Source organism: Hermetia illucens, chromosome 6 (assembly GCF_905115235.1).
Source record: "Hermetia illucens chromosome 6, iHerIll2.2.curated.20191125, whole genome shotgun sequence".
NCBI lineage: Eukaryota > Metazoa > Arthropoda > Insecta > Diptera > Stratiomyidae > Hermetia > Hermetia illucens.
The window spans coordinates 45551610-45575984 of NC_051854.1; the positions used below are offsets into that span (position 1 = coordinate 45551610).

Consider the following 24375-nt stretch of genomic DNA (forward strand, 5'->3'; position numbering starts at 1 on the left):
AGCACCACCCGTCGAGTTCGGCGGCTATGTGCCTCTGCTCGTCGAACGGCGTCCACGACCTACATGACAGCATCAATTGTCGATCTCCCTGCCCTAAAACCAAACTGCCGGGGAGATAAATCTTCGGCAGCGCGTATCGCTTCAGCGAGTCTACTTCTGATGAGCTTTTCGAGCACTTTCCCAGCAGTATCAAGCATACATAGTGGGCGGTATGAAGACGGCAGTTCGGGATCGCCTTTCCTCTTAGGGACCAGCGCAAGCCTCGCAACTTTCCAACGAGCAGGGAAAATGCCCTCTTTCAGGCAAGCGTTGAATGCGCCGAGCAGTAGGTCTGGCCGGTGTTGGAATACCAGTTTGTACACCACTGCTGGAATACCATCGGGTCCTGGCGCCTTCTTGTTTTTCATAGAGAGGATTGCCTGTTCCAACTCTTTTACAGAGAAAAAGTCCTCTGCGCTCTCCGCGCCGACGTCACAATCCCATACGGGGTGAGCAGGGAAGAGTGCACTCACAATGCGGTCCATCTGCTCGGCCTTAAGTGAACAGGGTTTCCGCAGAGCCCCGATTTTTCGGGTTACAAGTTTGTAACCGAGTCCCCACGGATCCCCAATCACCTCGTCGATCAGATCTTGCCAGCAGCGAGCTTTGCTCTTGTTTATTGCGCTGCGGAATCTCCTTTTGGCTGATTTGTACTCCATCATTATGGTACATGCCTCCTCCCGGTCGCCTAGACGTTGTGTTAAGCGGCGGAGCCTGTGACATTCCTTCCGGAGCTCTGCGATTTCCACTGTCCACCAATACATGGAAGGTTTGACGCGCCTCGATGCCTTCCTGGGCATGGAGGCTCCGCAGACCGTCGTTATCAGGTTCATAACTGAATTTACGACAGTATCAGCAGCGGCGCCACCACCCCCAGGAGTACCCTTCAGCGTGGCCCCACCTGTTCCCAGAGTTTCGACAAACTTCCCGGTATTCACTTTCGCGACGTTCCATACACAGAAAGATCGCTGGGGTGGCGCACACCGAGAGTTTGTGTCCACCACTTCGAAAGCAATGTATTGGTGGTCACTTGCCGAAAAGTCTTCTAGAACTCGCCACCTGTCCACCAGCGACACCAGTGATTCCGATGCGAAGGTTACGTCTGGAATGCTTCCTTCGCAGCCCGGGCGCCGGAACGTTGGAGTGGATCCGGTGTTTAGAACTACCAGTCTTGTTCTCGCCGCCATTTCCAGAATTCGTTTCCCTCTGGAATCTGTGTGAGGCATGCCCCATTCAAGTGCCCTAGCATTGAAGTCACCCCCGACCAGGATCCGCCCATCCGTGCTTAAGATAGCGTCCTCCAAAGCCTCAAGCCTCCGACGAAAATCCGGCATCGTCTCATTCGGCGTAAGATAGACACTAAAAAACGTTATCCCTGAACACCGAATCCAGACAAAGCCGTCCCCTCGGCCTTGGGCAAGAACCCCCAGGAGGGTGCCGTCCCGAACCCAGATGGCAGCGGTACCTGATATGTCTGGGTGCCATGAAACTGGGCCCTTGTTTCGGTACTGCTCACTGATGAGTACTAAATCAGCTTTGGTCTCCGCAGCGAACTGCGCTAGCAACTCGTGAGCGGTTGCACTCCCGTGCATATTGATTTGTAGGATGCGAATCATGTTGACCGTATTCTAGCTCTTTCCAGTTCTGCTCTGAAAACTGGACACCGCCCCAATCCCGCAGTGTGCGCAATGCTCTCATCAGTCGCGCCACGGTCCCTGCATAGGATGCAGCTTTCCTTTTCGTTGCAGCTGTTCGCTTTATGGCCAGCCTGACCGCATTTACGGCATGTTGCCCTTCTGTCAGGTCCCCGGCAGTTTGCAGATGTGTGCCCATAGTCCAAACATCTGTAACATTTGGCTGGGGCGGCCCGAATTCGTATCCTACACACTACCCAACCAATTCTTATTTTCCCGCTGTTTAGAAGCTTCCTCGCGTATTGCTCGGCAACTTCCACCACAGCGAGTTTTTGGCCTCGGGAGTTTGCGGAGGTGATACCAATCCGGACATTGGTTACCTCCGGGCATTCGTGTTTGATGGCCTCTTCTACCTCGTTCTTTTCCGTGAGACAGTCAAGGTCTCGGATTTCTAAAGCACACGTGGGTTCCAGGCTAGAAACCAAAGCTTTTTCTCCTAGAAGCCCCTTGACTGCTTCACAGAACGTGACTTTATTTATAGTCTTCGGGCCTAGTTCGACTAAGACTCCACCACCCTTCGTTTTACGTATGGAAGACACCTCCGCTCCGTTGTCTTCGGGTTTGATTTCGTAACGGATTTCGCTGAGGACTTCCGCAAAAGTCTTGCCTTCCGTCGGCTTAATAAGCAAAGCTGGCGGTCTAGTCCTCCTTCGTCTCCCCACCTTTTCTTTCGGCACTCCGTCCTTCGTGTCCGCCTTAGTTTTAGGCAGAGGTTTTTCTGATGGCGCGACGTGTTGTTGTCTTTTGATCATCTTCGCCTTCTTCTTTTCAGCCCTGGAGAGTACCTGAGTGAAGTCTCCTTCAGATGTCCCTTCCTCCTTTCGTTTTTTTCCAAGTTCGCTCTGCAATGGGCTGTCAGCGATCCGTTTGGTACTCGTGGTTTTCTCCTCGGGAAGCGCGGTTGTTTCTGCTTCCTGCGGATTTTGTCTTACTTTCTATGTTCGCCTATAGTATGAAATCCTATCCAGGAGCTCTTCCAGTTCCATTAGCCCGTTTTTCACCCCCTTACCGACGTTTTTCTGAAGGAACGTCGAAAATCGCATGTGCTTCACAACTGCCGTGCATTTTTTAATAAGTCTTTCCTCTTCAGCTTGCGCCAGAGTAATCGACAGTCCTCCCACTCGGCTTATATTCGAAACCATTTTATTAGTTTCGGCAGTTTCCACTGTGCCTCTTTCCCCAATTACAGCACTGTGCTGTATGGTCTGGGTTCCTCCTATCTGTGTTGCAGGTGCTGCATCACTTTCCGAGTCTTTCTCTCCGTCTGCGCGTCCCGATGTCTCGTCGGGTATTTCAGCCCTTGTTGCGTCCTTCGCTGGGCACTGGGGCGAAAGGCGCATTTTCGTGCTGCGAATAAACGCAGCCAGCTCACTCTCCATTTCCACTATCTCCTCGTTTCGTTCGTTTTTTTTCTCCATTTGAGTTGTTTACCAGCGCATCGTGTGCAAGGGAGCGGGCCGCAATAGTCAGGAACGGGTATACCCTCGGGGACACAGCCCCTACCCCAGTTCCCTGAGGCCTGACCTACGCTTAGCTGATCCCGGAATTCACGAACGGATCAGCGCTCGCTCGGGGCAACGCGGTCTACTAACACCGGTTCAATGCACACTACCCGACCAGGGTCCCGAAGGGGCTGGCTCCTGATACACGCCACAACTACCACCTTGGCAGAGCTAGGCTCATATCACCCCATCGACGTCGACAGGGAGTTGTCGACGGCTCCGGGGACTCCCAGTGTGGCCCGGCGTGTATCGGTCATTAGCAGTTCGCTCTTCACCGAGAAACTTTCTCGAGGCTATCTAGGACGCAAGTATTATGCCAGCTAGGGGGTCAGAACTACTTGCTCGGGCACCTCGGGGACACCACTCCCCGTATCGTAAACTACACATGAAGGATCGTTGACGATCCCTGAGGGAGGACCTAGAAAGCCTTGAGATGAGAATTTAAGTCATTTTTGCGCGTTATCATTAACAAAAATGTCCACCAGCGACAAAGCCCATAAAATTCTCGCTTACAGCCTAAACAAACATATCTGACCTGTTGGCTCGGTTGGTTTTCATTCGATCACCGGCCGCCTAAACAGTCAAAACTGACACTGATACTTCAGGCGTAAATGACAGGCCGAACTGAACGTGGTTGGCGGGTTGAAGCGTAACGAAAACTACTCGTCGATATCAACACTGGATGCCTTAGCTCGATGAATAGAACACACAACCTCCATGACAGCATCTTCCTGCTCTAACACCGAAATCTCACGGGGATAGTTGTTTGCCAGGACGTTCTCTTCAGCGAATTTACTTGTCATGAGCGTTTTGCGGGTTGTCATTCATTAGCACGCAGGCTGACCCTGACAATGTGTGAGGCCAGATAAAAGCAGCAGGATCACTCTCGAGACCATTCAACATCAACAACGGCTTAAGACAAGGGGATGCCCTAACATGCGCCCTCTTCCACCTGGTCCTGAAGAAAGTGATTTGCGGTGCAGACGTAAATGCGAGGGGTACCATACTCTTCAAGTCCACCCAACTACCGGTCTATGCTGATAATATTAACATTATGAGAAGAACCCGAGATGTACAGTCTACTTTCATCCGGATCGAACAGGCAGCGCGAGATCTTGGGCGGCATATAAATGAAGGCAGGACGAAGTACAGTCACTGTTTCTAACAAGGGAGTTGAAAAGAAAGACTGGATTGAGATAAAGTCAGCGGAGGAACTTAAGATAAAAGCAGACATTTGGGAGGCACGATTGATGTGTCAACGAAGTGGGAATTGAAACGAAGTTTCACATCGAAGGTTACACCCAGGTCATGAAAAGAGATCAGTAGTGATAGGGGTTGTCCACCACGAGAGTAGGAAAAGGATATCAAGGAGGGCTTAAGCCAGGACCACATACAGTGACATTTAGTATCAGTTTTAACCGAGCACCAACGGACCATAGTATCCAGGTTGGACTACAAACGGGCACGATTGAGTGGATACGAAACAGAGACAAATAATTTAGGGTCGGCTGCGTAACGCAAATACGGACAGGTGACGATGTAGTACTCCCCTTTGTTTTCGTAGGCATTAACTGATGTTTAGTAAACGACATCAAGTCGCCATACATGAAACTCGCAGCAATCGATGATGTGCCAAACGTTGGAGTTTATAACAACCCCTCCACATGTCGGTAATTTAAGCTGACCACCAATACATAGAAGGCTTAACACGGTCGAGTGCCCTCCGGAGCATGAAAACCCCGCATGCTGTCGTTACCAGGTTCATAACTGAATTTACGACAGTGCCAGCCCCAGAGAAATTGAGGGTGCGGAGTGGTGACGGAAGGTTCTTTTTATAAAAGAGAGTCCGGGTGAATTTGCGTTGTACAACTTCAAGAGCGCGACAGTCACGGATACAGAAAGGAGACCAGACTACACAGCAATATTCAAGGATGTTTATGACAAGGGAATCGAAGGGTATAAAGAAGGGTTGAATTGAGATAAAGTCGGAGGAGGAACGTAGGATAAAACCAGACATTTTGGAAGCTCTAACGACGACGAAAACGAAGTGGTAATTGAAACGAAGTTTGTTATCGAATATTACACCCAGGTCTTGGAAGGAGGTCAATAGTGAAAGAGGTTGTCCGCTAAGAGAATACTAAAAGGATATTGGGGAGGGTTTAAGGGAGTAGCACATCCAGTGGCATTTGGTGACATTCAGTGTTAGCTGAGCGGACCAATTTATCAAGATTGGACTGCAAGAGAGCATAGTCCAGCGGAGACGAAACAGAGGCAAATAATCTAAGGTCGTCTGCGTAGAGCAAACACAAGAAGGTGAGGATGGAGACGAGGTCATTGATAAAAACCAGGATAAGTAGGAGCCAACTATAGAGCCTTGGGGAACGTCAGAGGAAGGAGAGAGGGAAAGAGATGAGTAACCATGAAAAGAAACTTTGCAGGAACAGTATGAGAGATAGGAGGACTGAGGGAGGGAAGTTGAGTAATGAGGGTTTAGAGAGGAGAATATTATGGTTAATGGTATCAAAGGCTTTGGAGAAATCAGTATAAATAGCATGTATCTCCTGTCGTGAATTAAAGCATATAGCAACGAAGTTGGTAAAGAAGGTTCTAAAACGTAGATCAATATTTCACAAAACCATGCTGCTCTTTGACAATGAAGTGACCGAAATGCGCAGTCAACCAGTCGTTGACGTTTCTTTCCAGGATATTCGAGCAAGAGGAGAGTAGAGAGATGGGGCCGTGGTTCACAGCAAGAGAAGGGTCTCCGCTCTTGAGGATAGGGATGACAAGGGCTCTTTCCAGAGATGGGGAAAGTAGCATTCTTCTAGACTTTTTTTGTAAATTATACACATGGGGAGGGAAATGTGTTTTCTGCAGTCAAGAAGAGATTAGAAAGACCATCCAGGTCCGACATTGGGGTCAAGATGACCAATGAGGAACTCAACCAAGGAAAGCGTGAGGAGAGAAATGGCCGGGGATTCGGAGCAGTATGCAGGGAGAAAACACGGAAGAGAACTAGGTGCAGAGAAAGTCGCAGAATTGTTGTGGGGAATTGGTACTGGAGCCAGCAAAATTGATAGAAAAAGGGAGAGATTGAGTGGGATTAGGAGAATTGCGAGTGTGAGACCAAAAGGGTTTCAAGTTCCCGCGGGCAAGGACAGCCTCGGCGTTCAAATATTGATATTATAGAAGCTCGCCGGGAGGTCTTCAAAATTTGCCACGCGTCACCGACGTCACTAATTCCGTCGTGAAATTTCCATTAGAAATGCTTCTTTCGCAGTCTGGACGTCGGAATGTTAATGTGGATCCGATATTTAAAATTTCGACCCCCATTCTCGCCACAATTATCAGGCATTACTCTGGCATTGAAGTTAAACTTGCAATTCGCAAAGTTACTTTCTTTTTAAAGTTCATATTGTACTGCAATTGAAATAGAAGAAACTTTTGGATCACTTTGCCTAGAGCACTGTCATGAAGTTAATATTTCATTTGCCATTCTAAAACTTTTACAAAAAGAATGTATAATTGTAATCTTGCGATGTTTCTAGCGATTAAATTATTTGAAATAATTAAGACTTCCCTTTTCTTTTCGCTAGTAATATTAATTAACCTTGCAAATATCGATACTTCGGGGACTATTTGTTCCTTTCATCAGTGCTACAAGTGTAGTCTACGGCACAATATTGATGATAACGGAATCGCTAAACGATTGGACATCAGTGCAAAGCGTGGCCGGCATCCGATTAGAGCGCGCGGACCGGTATCACAGTGATAGAACGAAGGAGGCTCGTAGGGCGGCACAACTCATACCAAACAAGTATTTTGAAGAAGCTCAGGGGTTGCTCTATGAACCTGGTGGAGCTGATTAACATCACATTTCAGTAAGTTTGTTTTTTCTTGACAGTAAACTTTAAACGACATTTTCTCCAATTCCATTTTTCGAATTGGCGTGCAAGATTACTAAGAAACTATTGAACGGATTTGCTTCATAAAGCATTCATTCTAAAAAGGTAAAGGTACGACCCCATCAACGCTACGCGACGCGACACTATATTCAGTGCAACTGCCTGCCTATAATGCACTAGCGCGGCAGGCAACTGCATATTTTGACATTTTAATAGGTGGATATAAACCACAACCGAAAAATCGTAGCAGTCAACTTCGTTCATTGTATGGAAATGACACGCGACGATGCAAAATATTCTCTGCCAGGGAACTGGGTGGCGTCGCTTGGCAAACTGTCGTGTCGTGCAGTGTCGCTCAAGTGTGTATTGCTGCCTACAAAGCCATATAAAGATATTTCGACAGCCAGTGCAGTTTATGGCCGCGTCGCGTATATGGGGTCGTACCTTCAAGGCATTCATTATATGGAAATGACACGCGACTTTGCCAAATATTCTCTGCCAGGCTACCCAGCCGCGTCCCTTGGCAGAATGTCGCTCAAGTGTGTGTTGTTGCCTACAGAACCATCTAAAGTAATTTTGACAAACAGTGTAGTTTGTGGTCGTGTCGCGTAGATGAGGTCATACCTTTATAGTTAATTTTCGAATTCTGCGAAACTCCTAGTTCGTCGAAGACAAAAACCCTATTGATCAAATGAAAGTTGGGTCCGAGATCGTGCACACAGATTAGGACTACAGCGGCACGCACGCACCCTGAATAACTTTCTCAGTTTTCAATTTCCAGTGTTGCAAATATTTTCTTTTTTTTTTGTACATTTAAACATCATCCTAAACATATATAAACGTGACTTGTTATATTCTGTCTTCATTTTCCCAAAAATAAATGTCACAAATGTACCACTTTTTCGAATTCTAAAGGGTTAACCTTAATGCGTGTGGAGGGTCCAATCCGGAAAATATATAAAGGCAATATCTATAATACGAAAAGAAGGGGTGACAGAACCTTTCTCAGATGAGGCGAGGCGAGACCAGGCCAGGCCAGAACTACAAAGAGCCTTTAGAGAATTGGTGGACCTCAACGCAAAACCGAGTTATCATGAGTTCTTTACTAAGGCAGGCAACAACCGAATAACGACTGTTGCACCTTTGATAATGATAATCCAAAATTAATCAGTAAAACAGCTTCAAATTCAGATTAACGTTGCCTCTGTGTAGACTAACGGTTAACGAAGGTAGATGTTCCATTATTTTATGCCATTCAAAATGTGATGTTACGAGAGTTGTTTCAAAAATTAGGTTCCCAACGCTGTACCTTTGCCGCGCGTGAGGCAAGATGAAATCTGGCAATGCCGCGTTTTTAAAGCCCCCCCTCCATTACCGATCCCAACAACAATTGCCCGTCATCGCCAGGTGTGATGGTGCGGTCATTCGATTTTTGCACGGAAAAAAACTACGACCCATAGGAATTCATCGCCAGTTAAGCGAAGTGTATAAGCATTCAACATGTCCGCAAATGAACCAGCGTGGCGTACTACTTATCGAGTTTATGCTTAGAAAGATCACTATAAACTCGACAAGTTGTTGCGAAACCTTGAAAAAGCGCAGACGAGCAATCCAAAATCGTCGTAGAAAGAAACTCACCAAAGGCGCAATACTGCGCCACGACAATTCGTGTCCGCATGTCTCGCAACAAACAAAGGACTTAATTGAAAGATTTGGATGAGAAGTCATTGCCCATCCCCTTACATCCCTGATATTCCACCCAGCGATTTCCATCTGTTTCTGAAGTTGAAAGAGCACCTGTGCGATGCAAACGATTTTGGACGGACGAGTTGCGAGATGAAGTTTCCCGGTTTCTCAGCGAGTTGGCGGCGGACTTCTTTTAGGCGGGAATGCAAAAGTTGATTACTCAGAAAAATGCGTTTAGTTAATTAAAGTTAGTTTAAAGATCAACGGTTCCAATGGTGCATTCGTTTTCTCAAATAAAAATTCCATGTGCACGAAAAAATGTAAGAACCTTATTTTCGAAACAACCGTTGTAATTACTCGCCATACGCTTATATGTACAAGCTATTGCCTAAATATATTTTAGAAAACAAAATTTCAACACCAAGAAAACAATACATACCTTTAGCCAACAGTCCAACTCTCATAACACCTTTAAGAATGCGAATATTTCCCCCTTCAGCCTCTTTTTGGAATGAAAACATTTGATTGTCCCGACCATCCTCTTTTGGCGCCTTTCCATTATTCTCTTTATTTTCAGTCCCTTTTGCATCAGTCGTACTCGTACCGTTTGCTTTTGTTTCATTTGTTTGAGATTTCGTTTCAGTCAAAGCATCCGACACAAATTTGAGAGCGCGTTCAGTATGCGAAACAATTCTTTGAATAGTTTGAAGTTCCTCTTCTTTCGGGTAGATTTCAGCGTGGCGCGCAACAACATGACGATCATCAGAGCTCTCTGGACGTCGTCCGGGCATCATGCCGTAGAAAGGATGGCCCATTGGGGGTCCTGGTCGACCCATAGGTGGTCCACGTGGTCCAGGTCCAGGGAAATTGCGTTGCATCCAGTTCATATATTCGAATTCGTCATCAAAACGACGGCGTTCGTCCCAATACATGGGGTCTTCATCATCGTTCTCATTGCGTCTTGAATTCCAATACTCTGCCTGCATTAAAGCACGTTGAGCTCGAGCTTCTGCTATGCGACGTTGACGTGGAGTTGGTTTGATGTCCACCACCAGATCTGGTTGAACCTTGCGTTTGTACTGGAGTCGATGACGACGGCCCTTCATGTGCATTTCCTTGGCATTCGGATCATTGAACTTGCATTCACATAACTTGCAATTGAAACTTAAGATCTTGCCCTCTGCATCTTTCAATTCTTCAATGTATTCAACACCAACTGGCTTAATGTCTTCCGAAATAGGTTCATCATCCGCGATTTCAGCGGCGGCAGCTTCACCCTCTTTCCCTTCACCTGCGGGCACAAAGTTAATTTTCGTCAACTTCTTCGGATCACTTGACGGTATGGGTTTTCCTAGTTTCTGATGCAATTTCACGACTTTCTGATGCTTGGAGCCACGGACATGGGCAGCGTAGGCATCATTCCCTGTACATGTAACATCACACAATTCACAGTGGTAGTTATTACCACGATTTTGGTTCGTAGCTGTAGCGCTGGCCATCATTTTTAAACTTGCCTCACGTTTTTTGTGCTTTTGCCCTTCCAAGTGTTCTCGATAGGTCTGGGGCCCGGCGCAGCTTATTTTGCACACTTCGCAATAATGCAATTGTTGAGGACGAGGCTGGGGTTTCGCTCGCTGTTTATTCATACCAGCACCTGGGCCTGGTTTTTTGTATTGCCAATTTGCGCTGAAATAAAGCCAAATTTCAAATAAATTTCACTTTGAATATCATTTCTAGGCAAACAACTTACTTTGCATTCGCTTTGTTTGTCTGTTGTGCCACATACATTGTTGCTGCACTGTACAAAGCAGCATCATAATTTGTATAGGTGGTAGTGTTAGTGGTTGCTTGTGCTTCTGGAAGAAAATCAAAGTTGATGGGGAAAAAATAAATGAATTAGTAGACAAATAGGAACTCGGTAAATTCTTACGTTTAGGTGCTGTATTCTGAGTCACATTGGTAACTGTTTGATTATTTTGAGTTGTGGTAGCTGTGGCGGCTTTTGTTGTTGCAGGCGGTATTATATTCCTTGTTGGTGGGGCTGAATAGTGGGTCTGAATTCCAATAGACGAGGAGAGACAACCTAAAGCGGTAACAAACAACGAAACAACAACGACAACAACTCAAGGCTTAAAAACTAAATCGTTGCATCTGTCGAACTTTAATTTGCCGAAATTTCAGTATTTTATTGACGGGAAGGAGTTTGGAATGCTTATTAATGCAAGAGATTGGCCAATACGGGCATGCAACTGCTGGAGAACAGTGTTAACTGTGAATTGCCTAAACGAAGGTTGAGGTCTCCCGAAAGTGATTTATCACTAAAGTGTATGGAGGTTGCGATTTGAGAGAAACCCAGGTTACTAGCAATGCATGCCTTGTGAATGAAAAAAATGATTAAAGCACAACAAGAAGAAGCGAAAATAAGAGCTAACAAAAGTACAAAACAAAATGCGGCTGTACCAACCTCAAATGAATACTACAGAAGAGTTAAAAAGCTGCAATTTCAAGTGAGAGAATTTGAGACTCATCAGTTGAGTTTAGACAGGCAACTAGTTTTGGTTCCTATAACAGTCCAAAGTGCTAACCAGTAACAGATAACATTTACGGATGCGAAGTAATATTTGCATAATAAACATTCCAGACTTTGTTCATTTTGGCATTCCATTGCTCTTCACAAAAATTTCCAATTCGCAATCATGATTCCGATAGAAAAAAGGATTTCCAAAATGAAATGAGCAAAACATCTACTTTGCAATTCAACGAAAACAAATGAACGTTTAAAGGAGTTAAACATAACCATAAAAGTAAGAAAACTAATAACACCTTAGTCGCTGTTGTGGTTGCAGTATATGCGGGAGCAGTGTATCCCGGTGTGGCTCCAGCTTGCTGGTAGTATGTTTTCGTGACGTCATATTGTCGCCCGTAACCGTAATCATATGTTGTTGTGGCGCCCGGATTAGCAGCAGCACCTAAAACATCAGTTTTTAAATTTTGGACAGTAATCAAATACAGCACCTTAACGCGTTTTTTTTTGTTTTGGATAATATTTGAAATATGTTCGACAAAGCATGTAGGGAATATTTATTTGGCAATGACAAACGAATCAATATCTAAACTCTTCTATGATATTTTTACCTGTTTACTTTTTTCTTTCTCTAAAAATTACTACTAATACTACTGTATAACCTGCTGACACTGGCATAATGTTTATATAACATGGTAGCGCTAAGACCAGATAAAGGAGGATATAACCATCCTATCCGAGGCCAATTAAAAATAAAATTCCGAGCCTAAGGAAAAAGACACGCTGAATCCAGAGTTGCAGGTGAGAGGTACCGCGACAGCCTGACCAAGGGAACACATTCAAAGTCGTTAGAAAAAATGATCATGCCAATTAAGAAACCTCGGAGAAATACTGCGGCAAACGAGGCCCGTTCCTAACGTAAAATAAGCAACCGAAAACCAATTAATCTCAGCCACACCCGTGTCTACACGTAAGAACCTTTCGGATCAGGTGCATTGATTGACTCTACAAATAACGCGATTGGCAGCGACTCTTTAAACTCCACACAAACTAATCATGCATGCATACAATTGATACGCAAAACCTCAAATTAGATGAATTCGTATTGATGGTGGAAAGATCAGTTTTTGAAGCAAGTCACCATGACGCAATAGTAACATCTGGCGATTTTAGTGCTTCGGCCGAAGATAGACGCATCCGTAAAGCCCCTCACTCATTCTTCCATTTCCGATACCACAGAAGAGTTCTGCCTCTTGCAGATGCGTCCCTGCTCCCTTCCTGGGCAATTCATCCGCTGCCTCGTTGCCTCGAACCCAGAGACCTTACTTTGCGAGCCGAGCGTATTCGGTCTTTCAAGGCATTTCCATGCCAGTTTGATCGCCGCTTGGGTGTTGGCAAGAATAGCAATGTTCTACTCCCTATAGTTCCTTTAGAGGTCGAAGGAGGCACATCTGTCTATCTTCAACTTATTCTTCACTCTTTGCCTCGTTCATAAGCGGGGTCACCTTGTCGTGATCGGTTTCGCCATTATGTTTCAACAAAAGCCTGATCTGGATGCAATCGCGAGGCTTTCAACTCTCCATGTAGCGTATCCAGCCAGCGTCGTTTCGGCCGACCTTTTGTTTGGATGTTTAGACCGATCTTTGGCGAATGAATTCCCGTTAGCCCGTATTACGTGACGCCTTTCTCGCAATTTTTTCACAATCGGTGTAACCCCCATATCCTCATATCGGGTGTGAGCAAAGCGTGTCATGCCATTAGTCCAACGCAAAATCTTTGTCGCCATTACCGCAAGACGCCGTTCATTGTCTTTTATAGTCGGCTGTCAATCAGAACAATAGAGGGCGACAGGGCGGACGATACTGCGGAAAATTTTAGACTTGAGACGTTCGTTGATGAGTCGATCACAAAATGACACCAGTTGTGGCATTCTTATAAATTTACAAATGGCCAGCGTTTGATCATCGAGAAACTTAAGGTAGAAGCGTTTCTTTTCACGGACTTTCATTTAATCGTCATTCCAAAGCCAAGTATATCGATTGATGAACCGCTTACCTGGCTTGGTGACCCCAGGGTGACAAAGACAGCTTTGTGGATCGTGTCGATAATTTGGTTCCACGATTCTTCCATATTCGTAATCGCGAAAATGAAATCATTTCTCCTTTCTTGTCACGAAATTCCCAACCATTTAATGCGCGGCGGTCCAGTGCGTTGCTCACGCTGTTTTATCGGTGGCTTGATTCGCAAAACGGAATCAACGATCGATATCGAACGGGAAACGGCTTTGCAATCAGTGACGGTGGTAAAATGTCGGCGTCCTATGAGAATATAGGCGATTTGCGTTTTACTTTTCCCACTATAAAATGCAGAGGAGGCAATAGCTTGGTGACTATGTATTCATAAGTGGAAGATCATGGGTGTTCGCAAAATCGATTATAAACTCGCCATCCTCATTGCACGCCCCAAGCCCCTTTCCCCCATGGCATCTGTTATTAAGGTCGCCTGGAAAGATGATATAGTCATCAGCAGGCAGGTTGCAGGCCTTTGCGTCGAGAAGTTTTCAGGAGGCATCTTTCTCGGCATCAGGTCGACCTGATTGTGGTGCATACGTGGTGAAGAAAAGAATAGTGCAATCATCACATCTGTCTATGGCTTTACGGAATGGTTAGGACTGAGTCTATATTGCCAGCGTACTCGATAGATGAAGGACGACTCCTTGCGATGCGTATTGTAGAGTGTGTTAGTTGCTGGTTGACACCCAGGTCTGAGAAGACTCCAAGTGCAAAATATCTTGACAATAATGTATAAAGTGTTCGTTGCAGGTTCGATAACCACGAAAAATAAAACAAAAGGTCGACTCCCAGCGTTGGTTGTAGAATGTGTTTGATGACGGTTAATACTCAGGCAAAAAAAAATAAAATAAAAGCCGACTCCTGGCGTTGGGTAATGTAAGACTTGCAAGTTCACAACCGAGACCGAGAGAAACCCAAGTGCCCGACCTGCCCGACGATCGTGTTGGACGATGTTGTCAACGACGCGTGATAAAGAAATGCACGGCGTTGAGAAAAAAGCAAAATTATAAAATGTGCAGTTTAATATAAAGATGCGGAAAGAAATTTCGACGACTTCAAATATTTGAAGCCGAAAGAAGAAAAATAAAGTCGAAAGGATTAGATGTTTATCTTTGCCTCTGTCAGAAAATTGAGCTGTTGTTGGTCCCCGGAGCATATGAAGGAACGTAAAGAGCCCACCCCAACCATATTTGGCCCCATTTGGTCGTATTTAGGGCAGCGAAATATTAAATGCTCACTGGATTCAGTAACCCTGCATTCATCATAAAGATCAGACTATATAGCTTTCATGAGTTTTAAGAAAGGTTTGCTATACGTATGGCCTGACCTAAGCCGATTTAGAATTTTCGCCTGAGCTTTCGAAGGGGGGTCAGAGAGTTCACCAGTCAAAACTGATGATGATAAATAAGTCCGCAAAGAATCTACCCTTAGGCCGCGAGATTTCCTGGAAGTGACTGTTCCAGTTCTCCATCATAGATTTCTTGGCACTGACTAGCAGGTCAGAAGACGCATATGGTACATTCAGCGTGGTGCTTTGTGCATTTGGATTGCTGGCAAGTCGATGACCCATTTTATTGAGAGTGCCCCCGCAGTTCGCGCTCCATAAGGCAGGGTGAATATTTTAGACTAGAAAGTGCACAGGAGTTTTGGAGGCTAATGGGACGCAAGCATGAAGTGCATCAGTGATTATCGCTAGCTTGCTAACTGCTCTTCGCTGTACTAGTATGATAGTGTGGCGCCACCACTAATTCTCGGAAATGCCCCCACGCACGCCAGCGAATACACAAATCGGAGCTCAACATTTACCCGCTACGATCACTAGTTTTCACTCACGCCATATGTTCCAAACAACACTACCACCGTCAGGTACCTTTAGACAGAAAAATATAAAAGTGGAGGGGAAAATCAGACCGGCGCCAGTTGTTTTAACCTTTCTTTATTTACAGAAATGATAAAAAAAAAAACAAGAATAGTTTTCTTTTCAAAAGTAAAATTAACAAAGAGTATTAAAACGATTTTTCTCAAATAGACGCATCACAAGTGAGATGGCTGATACCCATGCCAAGGTGTACAGGAGACATTCCTCAAAGCGTCAGCAGCCAAGCCACCTTTCTGGATAGCGGACCCAACCCTCTGGAAGATCGGACAAATTCGAGATAAGAAACCTCAATTTCTTCGCCGTCTGAGACTACTCGCCGGTTCATTTATTACGGACGATAAAAAACAGCCGGGACCCCGTACCACACTGGCCAACCAGGCGGAGGCATATCTCCAAAACACTGAGAGCCTAGTGATTACATCCAAACAAAAGCACTCTGATATCAAACTTGAAGAAGCAGACAGACCTTAGTGGTTCAGGTGCTAAATGGTGCTTGCGTTATTTGAAGGGAAGCCTAAAACTAGAAAAGGCCCTGTAGAAGGCAAACGACAGACCTAAGCCTTCATTATCAGAGCGAAGAAAGCAGGGAGTAGCAAAGATTAGCCCACATGAAGAGAATGCTCCTCAAAAAAACCCAAACCTGTACTCAAGTGATGGGGAATTCCCCAATAGGTTACAGCTGGAGGCCGCTATTAGCTATGCTAGCGCCATCAAAGGCATTCGCCTGATCTGTCTGTCGAAAACATTTCTGGAGCAAATACTGGCCTGGCATCAGCAGGAAATTACCGAAGACTTTGTCTTTAGGCAGATGTGCAAGGAATGGACTGCGACCGTTCTCCGCTCCGGTGTTCCGTTCCTTTTATCTTCCGCTCTCCGCTCTTCACTGAAAATGTAGAAGTATGTCGAGCGATGAAGAAATCCACGAAGCTTAATCACTTGCTAAATGAACTGACGCGAGGCGATCGTACACCCAGCTAGTTGCTATGAGAAATGAAGCAGCTGAGTGGGGATAAGGTCGGCTCTGAGCTGCTGAAGTCCCTCTGGCTGCAAGGACCCTCGGAGAACACCCGCACCATCTTGAGTTCCACTGACTCGAAGTAGATAAGCTTAAGTCGATGGTGACAATACGGGCCGACGTGATCACAAAGCTCGCAACGAGCTGTTTGTCCATCCGTTTGAGTCGATCAAACAACAGCTTGTTGATGTTACACTGCTGGAATTTCCTCAGCCGAATCCGCCCCTAGCCATGTTCGTCGATGCCTTAGATACAGCGGTAGGCGCCGCTCTCCACCAACAGGTGAATCAAATCTGGCAACGGTTAAGCTTCTTTTCAAAATAACTCAACCTAGCGCCTAAGATCGTGAGCCACTCGCCACGTACCTCGCCACAAAATACTTCCGTTTCTCCCTTGATGGTAGTGTGTTCATAGACCACAAATTTATATAAAACCTCGATAAAATGTCCCCTCGCCAACTTCGCCACTTGAGTTGTGTCAGCCAGTTTACTTCTGATATCCAACATATGTCTCGAAAAGACAATGTTGTTGCAACGCTCTTTCTCGAATCTCGGATGATATACCAGGAGCACACACGGTGACAGTGCTTCTTTCTAAAGCTGCAGCACTAGAGACGGAAAATAACATTGCTAATTGTTCAGAATAATGATCTCCATACGCGATTATAGTGTCTTCAGGAGCAAGATTGAGGGCAAGGGTAGACTACTCACGATTGGGGTGGATAACCGATCCTTACGTTCAAAGTTGCCATATTAACTATAGATTTGGCATATACCTGTGCACGTGCACAAGGAAAAGCCGAGGAAAGACATTTCGAAGGTGGGATAGGGTAGAAAACCTACCGAGGTCCCCAAAAGAATCTGGGAGACGTTATTTCGGAGAAATAGGGTAATAATCCGACAGTGGAGAATGGATTCAATAACCAGCACCAAGATAGACCAGGTAAACCTCTACCATGCAGAGATACATCTGCGGTAATTGAAAGGGCTAGTTCCAAAGATAACATTGGAATAGTGCTGACTCGGAGACCTGGATGTATTCGCGGATTGCAAGGAGAAAGCTTGCAGGCAACTTGGGACGCCTCTTGCGAAAAACCAAGTGCTTGCATAATTCTTAAACGTCATTTAAAATATATACGTTTGTCTTTCAGGGTTCCTGACCGGGGACCTTGTGGCTACCCAAGTCTCGCTAAAAGCCGGGAGCGTACTCGAGAGACATTCATGGCAACGGACTACTTCCCAGGAGATGTCATCAGGATCCCACCGGAGCTAGTCGCAAGACTAATCAAGTACTGTGAGGGCAATAACATTTCCTCTCGGCTGCGATGCCAATGATCATCACCAAGTTTGGCGAAGCAGCGACACCAGTCGAAGAGGTGAGCACCTTCTTCACCTTATTCTAGAGATATGTAACAAAGGGAGGTACTTGACATAACTCTAGCGAGGCCCGAGACTAGCTAAGATACAAAAATGCACTGACTGCGTATAGTGGAACGACATAATGGAATTCTGTAAAGGGATCGAACAAACCATAGAAACAACCAGGCTATATAAAGCTTTAGCCAAAGACATGGGAATATCCCCTGTTTGTCTGAAGAAGGAGGATGGAATATTTACTGAGAATGAGTGTCCGGATAGCTCAATAGTTAGAGCGTTGGGTTGTCGTACGGAGGGACGCGGTTCAAATCTCACTAGTGGCAGTGGGATTTGTATCGTGACTTGCCGTCGGACACCAGTCGACTCAGCTGTGAATCAGTACCTGAGTCAAATCAGGGTAATAATCTCGGGCGAGCGCAATGCTGACCACATTGCCTCCTACAGTGTACTGTAGTGTACCGTTACGGTCTTGAATGAAGTGCTCTAACACACTTCAAGACCCTGATCCAATATAGATTGTTGCGCCAACGATTATTATTATACAAGGACTGCCTGAAGAAGTACAAGTCGGCCATCAAGACCACCAAGAGGCGATCTTGGTTGGACTATTGTCAGAACATCGAAAGCACAAGTGAATCCGCGAGGCTCAGTAAGATTCTGTCCAAGGAATATCAGAGGCCATCCTTTCTTAAAAAGTCGGAAGGGTCCTAGACGGAATCTTCTAGCGAAACCTTGAGCCTGCTGGTTCAAACGCACTTTCCCGCCAGCGAGGAGGACTGTCAGTTAGAGCCTTGCTTGGAGGGTTTGCGGCTACTCAAGCTGTGCGAGACTATCAAATCGAAAATCACCGAGGATAAGATCGACTGGGCTGTAAACAGCTTCTCCCCATATAAATCTCCAGGCCCAGATGGCATAATGCCAGTCATACTACATACAGAAGCAGCAGGAAAGGGTTGTGCCATGGCTTGTTGAGATTTACTGGAGCTGCATATCTTTAGGATACGTTCCACAGTCCTGGAGGCGCGTACAAGTGGTTTTCATACCGAAAGCGGTTAGGCGCGGTCATGAGTCCGTGAAGGACTTCCGACCAATCAGCCTAACCTCTTTCGTGCTGAAGACGCTAGAGCGCGTCCTGGATATCCAATTAAGGACATTATAGAAAGATCGCCTTTCTTTAAGTCCCAGCATGCCTACCTCAAAGGAAAATTCACAGAAACCGGTCTCCACGAGGTAATTGACACGGTTAAGCGATCACTGCAGTACTAGCAGCAAATCCTAGCTAGCCTTCTTGGATGTAGAGGGAGCTTTCAACAAGGTTAGTACCAACGCCATCAAGGAAGCGTTGACCGGTGTTGGATTGGAGGGATATCTCACGCATTGGATTATATCCATGCTAAGTACCAGGATAATCCAGTTGAATCTGAGAGGCAACCACTTGACCAGAGCTGTGAACAGAGGCACGCCCCAGGGTGGCGCCGTCTCACCGGTGCTCTGGTTAATAGTAATGGATAAAATTTTACGTACATTGTACAGCAACGGGGTGAAAGAGGTGGCGTATGCCGACGACTTGGTGATATTATCAGGGATGTTTCTGTCCATTATGAGCGACATCATGGAAGGGACGTTGCGGAAGGTGTGCCTGTGGGCCGCAAGATGCGGACTCAGCGTAAACCCAACCAAAATGCAACTGATGCTATTCACCACCAAGGCAAGGATACCTGAATTCCATCTACCACGGCTGAATGAATAAAGATTGGTTCTTTCCTCTAATATAAAGTATCTGAGTGTAATCCTGGATCCAAAGCTAAATTGGAGATTGAACATAGAACTGAGTTTTAACAAGGCCTGTATAGCCTTCTATGCCTACAAAAGAACCTTTGCAAAGAAATAGGGTCTCCGGCCGAAGATGGTTCTCTGGATGAACACTGCTGTAGTGCGTCCGATCCTAACGTACGGCTCTATTGTATGGTGGCAGGCTTTGGAGAAAAAATACAATAGAACGAAGCTTAATAGGATTCAAAGAACCGCGTGCGCAGGTGCTACGGAGGCTCTGCAATCCTACCCGGCAGATGCTCTCAATGTACTCTTGGATCTCCTCCCCCTAGACCTCCACATTAAATACGTTGCAGCGTGCAGTGCCGTCAGACTACGTGAGTCCGGATGCTGGGCAGCGAAGTCCTGCGGCCACAGCAACATCCTAAACGAAGTACCTCGGGAAATCTGGGCATTCCCGACGGACTATGCCACACGCAAGTTGAACTTCACGAGAAACTTTGCTGTGGGCTTTCCAACCAGGGCAAAGTGGAAGATCGGCGGCGTGTTGCAAGGTTATGACTCAGTATTCTTTTCCAACGGATCAAAGATGGCGTGTGGAGTCGGTGCGGGGATTTTCTCGAATTCACACAGTATATACAAGTCCTATGGTCTCCCAGGTTTCGTGAGATTCCAGCCTCAAGAGTAACATAGCCATTCTAACCGACAGTCAAGCGGCCATCAAGGCCTTGTACTCAGCGACATCTTCCAGGCTGGTGAAGCAGTGCAGAGACGCTCAAGGTCACCCCCTCTGGGTTCCCTGGTATGGGAACATAGAGGGGAATGAGCGGGCTGACAGATTTGCCAGGCGAGGCTCTGCTCTTGGCAGCCCTTCGGTGAATACAGTCGATGTTTCGCTGACGGCTGTCGGGGGCCGAGTCTACTCGCACTACCTAGCAGCTGCGGGCCAAGTCAAGTCAAGGAGAATTTGGCCCGCTTATAACATAGCCCGATCACGAGAGCTCCTGTGCCAGACACGTGCATTGGCACGGGGCATTGGCCCATAGGGGAGCATGCTGCCAGGCTCGGAATACCCTACAATCCGCATTGTCGAAGCTACGGAGAAGGAAGGGAAATCCTCATCCACTTTCTCTGCGATTGACCAGCTCTGGCTAGAGTCAAGCTGCGGACTCTGGGTAAACCGTTCTTTGGGGACCTCAGAGAGATTTCTAGCTCCTATCCCTTCCGTAATTTTGATTGTCTTGCCCTAGAGAAGATATAGCGCAAATTCACCCGTTCGCTCTTCTTTAAGATCTCCCTTGTATGGACTATCCCGCCCGTCACCGTACCTTCCGTCTTATTTACCTCCAATAACGTAGCCTCATCCTAGATCTTTGCACCTTCTTCAAACTCTCACCGGCCTAATGGACTACTCCGCCTCTGCTGATATCGTTCTTCGTATTGCGTCATACAATACGCTGACATTTTTGGTATGCCCTTCGCGAAGCTCAAAGTCTATTTTCATTCCCCGATCCCGAGACTATGCCGGAATTATAATACACTACAGCTTCGCTGAAATTTTTTCTGTCCGCTCAATAAAGGTAAGATCCTTCCAAGCTCAACCTTTTATCGTTGACCAGTAGTGGCTACCACAGAGTTCTAGATGGGGTCCGCGAGCGATTTAGCTCTGAATAAATGGCTGAAGTAGTCCAGGCAAGCGGATATTTTTCCCTCAGGGAACTGGAGGTTACCTACTTTTATCGAGAAATGGACAAGGTTTCTTGACGCATGGACGCCGTCAGGAAGTAAGATAGTCCAAGCAAAAATAGTGCGTGTCTGCACACTATATGCTGGCACCCTAACTGGAAAGATTGGGGAACTCATAAGAGCCCTTCGGAAAATGTGCATTGATATCTGCGCTTGCCAAGCTTGTGTGTGAACATTGAAGTCGATGAAATAACGGTGGCTTACTATACCGGATGGGAATTTAAAAGCCTCGCGATGCCATCCAGATCAGGCATTTGATAGAGCTAAATGGCGAAGTCGATCACGATGAGCCGACCCCGCTTGTGAACGGGACAAAGGCTAAAGAAAAAGAAAATGTAACAAAGGGAACAGTTCAACATTCGTGACCAGCACTAGACAAAAGGTACTTGACATAACTCTAGCGAGGCCCGAGACTAGCAAGATACAAAAATGCACTGACTGCGTATAGTGGAACGACGTAATGGAATTCTGTGAAGGGATGGAACAAACCATAGAAACAACCAGGCTATACCCGTCTGCCTGAAGAAGGAGAATGGAATATTTACTGAGAATGAGGATTACAGAGTACACCTGCTTTCCAGAGCTCATTTCCCCGGGGTCCTATTCCACGAAGGAGAATTGGAAATTAACAAAAGACCAAGAAATTATTATACAGCCTCTTCTAAGGGTGGTGAGGAGCAACATAGCCCTTTAAATTTCTGAAGCAAGGCGAGCACTCGTTCAAACTTGGCGTCCGAGGCGGCCCCAAGTGGGTGTCCTTGTCGAGGCTGAAGGCCTTCGATGATCCGGCGGCCGCTTCGAAAGAGCGCTCGCGAAGCGTCAGATTCGCCCCGGCTTCGCTGAACCCCTATGATTTTAGCTGGGGACGGAGTAATGTGGCGGCATATCGGAGGCGCAAACATGAATTCGCTCCCACCGAAATCATGCAAAAACCAAGGGTAATGTTTGAATTCCTCGTTACTCAGGAAGGTCACCCTCATTAGCCGAGGGTACTCTATCACCACCGGAATCACGACTTCTCCGGGGGTAACCTCTTCTCCTTGTCTTAACCGACAAGTCATCGTCATAGCAAAGGATATTGTCCCCATAAAAAGCCTAATAAGTCTGACTCCATTCATTTAAGTTTGTTTTTGGAATAATAACATAACACGCTTTTTCACAAGGTACATAGCGAACTGCAGCCAAATTTGGCGCGTTGCGAGTATTTTGTCGCACATCCAAGCGAAACTGAAGGGACTAACTTGGTTGGCGACGACCATTAGTTCCATTTCCGCCATCTCAGCGTATTTCCCGGAGTCGATCAGGCGATTGCAAGCAGACACGTCTCCAGGGTTTGCTTACAAACAAACTTCAAGTGTCCAATTGCAAATGCACAAACAACTTCGCCTAATGGAGAACAAATCGAATCATTTCCCTCTCGCACTAAAAGCCATATCACCCGTGGCTGTCGGAAATTTCCCAGCAGCCATCAAAGGCCCCACGGAGGAGGCGACCGTGCGCCTCCGCGACGCATGTCATTGCGAACTTTTCATAAATTGATGTCTTGAAATGAAGCTAGCAAATTGCAAAAAATCCGAGAAACACTTACTTGCGAATGATCCTGGGGTAGCGGCCGCTTGGTAGGCCTGATCGTAGCCGGCCCGCTGGGTTCCATACGCAGCCGTCGCGGCCGGAGCAACCGCATAGCCAGCCTGTGCCGCCGGATAAGCCGCACCCGCTGCAGGAGCCCTGAAATCACACCAACTATCGTTTATAACATTGAAACACCAGCAATCAACTAACTAACAATTGCACGTTTTTAAAAATCACATTTTTCCAAGTTTTATCGATTCTTCAAGTCTGTTCTTGTCCAAGTACATTCGGAAAATTTTTCGGACGCCATTGTGATTTTAGGTGCCGGCACCTGGTACATTTTCAACTTGCTCTCACTCACAAAGTAGTCACTTGCATAACTTAATTTTCACGATAAAACTTAGAAAAAAGCCCGGGAAAAGTTTTACAGGTAAAATTACTTACCCATATTGTGTACCACCGTACGTAAAACCGCAATAATTGTTAGCAGCCATCTCCACGGTCCAACACAAGAAATCGCATGTAAAACAATATTCAATATGTCGGGAAATGTCACAAATTCACTGAACGTTCATTCATCGGCGATATTCTTTGTTTTTGGTTGAATTGGAATTTTGCTTCTTCTATACTGTCAAATTCCAGCTGGAAATGAGAACTTGCACCGCATTTTTTGATTAATCTTCCATATTTTGGCGTCGATTCTAACATATGGAAAAAATGCGTTTGAAACCTAGTTTTACATTTCCGGTTTTCAATTGCGTAAATTTGTACATGTTTGAATTTCCCACAAATAAATCCCAATTCGAAAATGAAACTAAATCTCTGGCAACATTCACCGATTGACAATCGAATTTCCTCTTGCAATCCTCTTTATTTCGAATTTCTGGCAGCTGCTTTCGGCGCTGCTTCGAATTGCTCCTCGTTCGTTGCGCCAAGTCGGCTCTCTCGTCAGTTGGAGTTGAGCCGTTTTCCCGTTTCGTGGGTTTGTGTGTCTGGTGCGTTTGACGTTTGAAGGGTGCTCGGCAAAAACACAAGTTTTATCGCGCCCATTTCTTAGGCATTCGCGGTTTCAGTGCGTTGTTTTGTGCTCGACCGTAAATTGCAAGCGACATTCCTGCGAGCGTAAAGTTCACAAGATTCGCATAAGTTCCGTGTGTGGAGTGGACTGTGCCGGACAATTCCTCGCGGCAGCGGAGACCACTGAAATTCTGGTGCAAAAAGTTGTTGTGCTCGTGCAGAAGTGCCTCCTGGGTTTGCCGCGCCGTCACCTAATTGCTGTCCTCCTTTCCACGTCTTCAAGTAAGTCGTTTTCTTCTCTGCTTCTGTGATTTTTTGCCTGAAACGTCGTCTCGAGAGGCGGAATGCCTTTGCATGGGGGCTTGCACGGGCGAGCGCCAAGCGACTGCACGGGTTATTGGCCTTTCGCTTCTCTGGTTCGCCCTTTGATTCGCGACCTGCAGCGCTGCCTTCTGCCTGACTGAGCGGGTGGAGGACGCGAGAAGTCCTTGGCGGCTGGGCGGAGGCCGTGGGGGACTTGGTAACAAAGGCGTCAAGCAACCGAGTTGTGTCAAAACAAGAACGACCTTGGGGTA

The 24375-nt window shown here is 46.3% G+C and overlaps 2 protein-coding genes across 8 annotated transcripts in view; one reads left to right on the plus strand and one right to left on the minus strand.

Annotated features, from left to right (window-relative positions):
- The window catches only part of LOC119658763 (zinc finger RNA-binding protein), a 47383-nt gene extending 24009 nt beyond the window's left edge, over positions 1 to 23374 (minus strand). For 2 of the 5 annotated variants that reach the window (XM_038066457.1, XM_038066456.1), the window contains exons 1-6: positions 23228 to 23374; positions 22800 to 22939; positions 11650 to 11795; positions 10757 to 10880; positions 10577 to 10682; positions 9266 to 10512 (exon numbers count right to left, since the gene is read on the minus strand). In XM_038066457.1, coding sequence (XP_037922385.1) covers positions 9266 to 10512; positions 10577 to 10682; positions 10757 to 10880; positions 11650 to 11795; positions 22800 to 22939; positions 23228 to 23277 — 1813 coding nt within the window. In that variant the 5' untranslated portion in view covers positions 23278 to 23374. The remainder of the gene's footprint in view (positions 1 to 9265; positions 10513 to 10576; positions 10683 to 10756; positions 10881 to 11649; positions 11796 to 22799; positions 22940 to 23227) is intronic. The other 3 variants (XM_038066459.1, XM_038066461.1, XM_038066460.1) reach the window with 3 other exon arrangements.
- Positions 23375 to 23725: 351 nt separating this feature from the next.
- The window catches only part of LOC119659665 (tumor necrosis factor alpha-induced protein 8-like protein), a 151602-nt gene continuing 150952 nt past the window's right edge, over positions 23726 to 24375 (plus strand). For all 3 annotated transcript variants that reach the window (XM_038067878.1, XM_038067881.1, XM_038067879.1), the window contains exon 1: positions 23726 to 24082. The gene's annotated coding sequence lies outside the window, so the exon portion shown is untranslated. The remainder of the gene's footprint in view (positions 24083 to 24375) is intronic.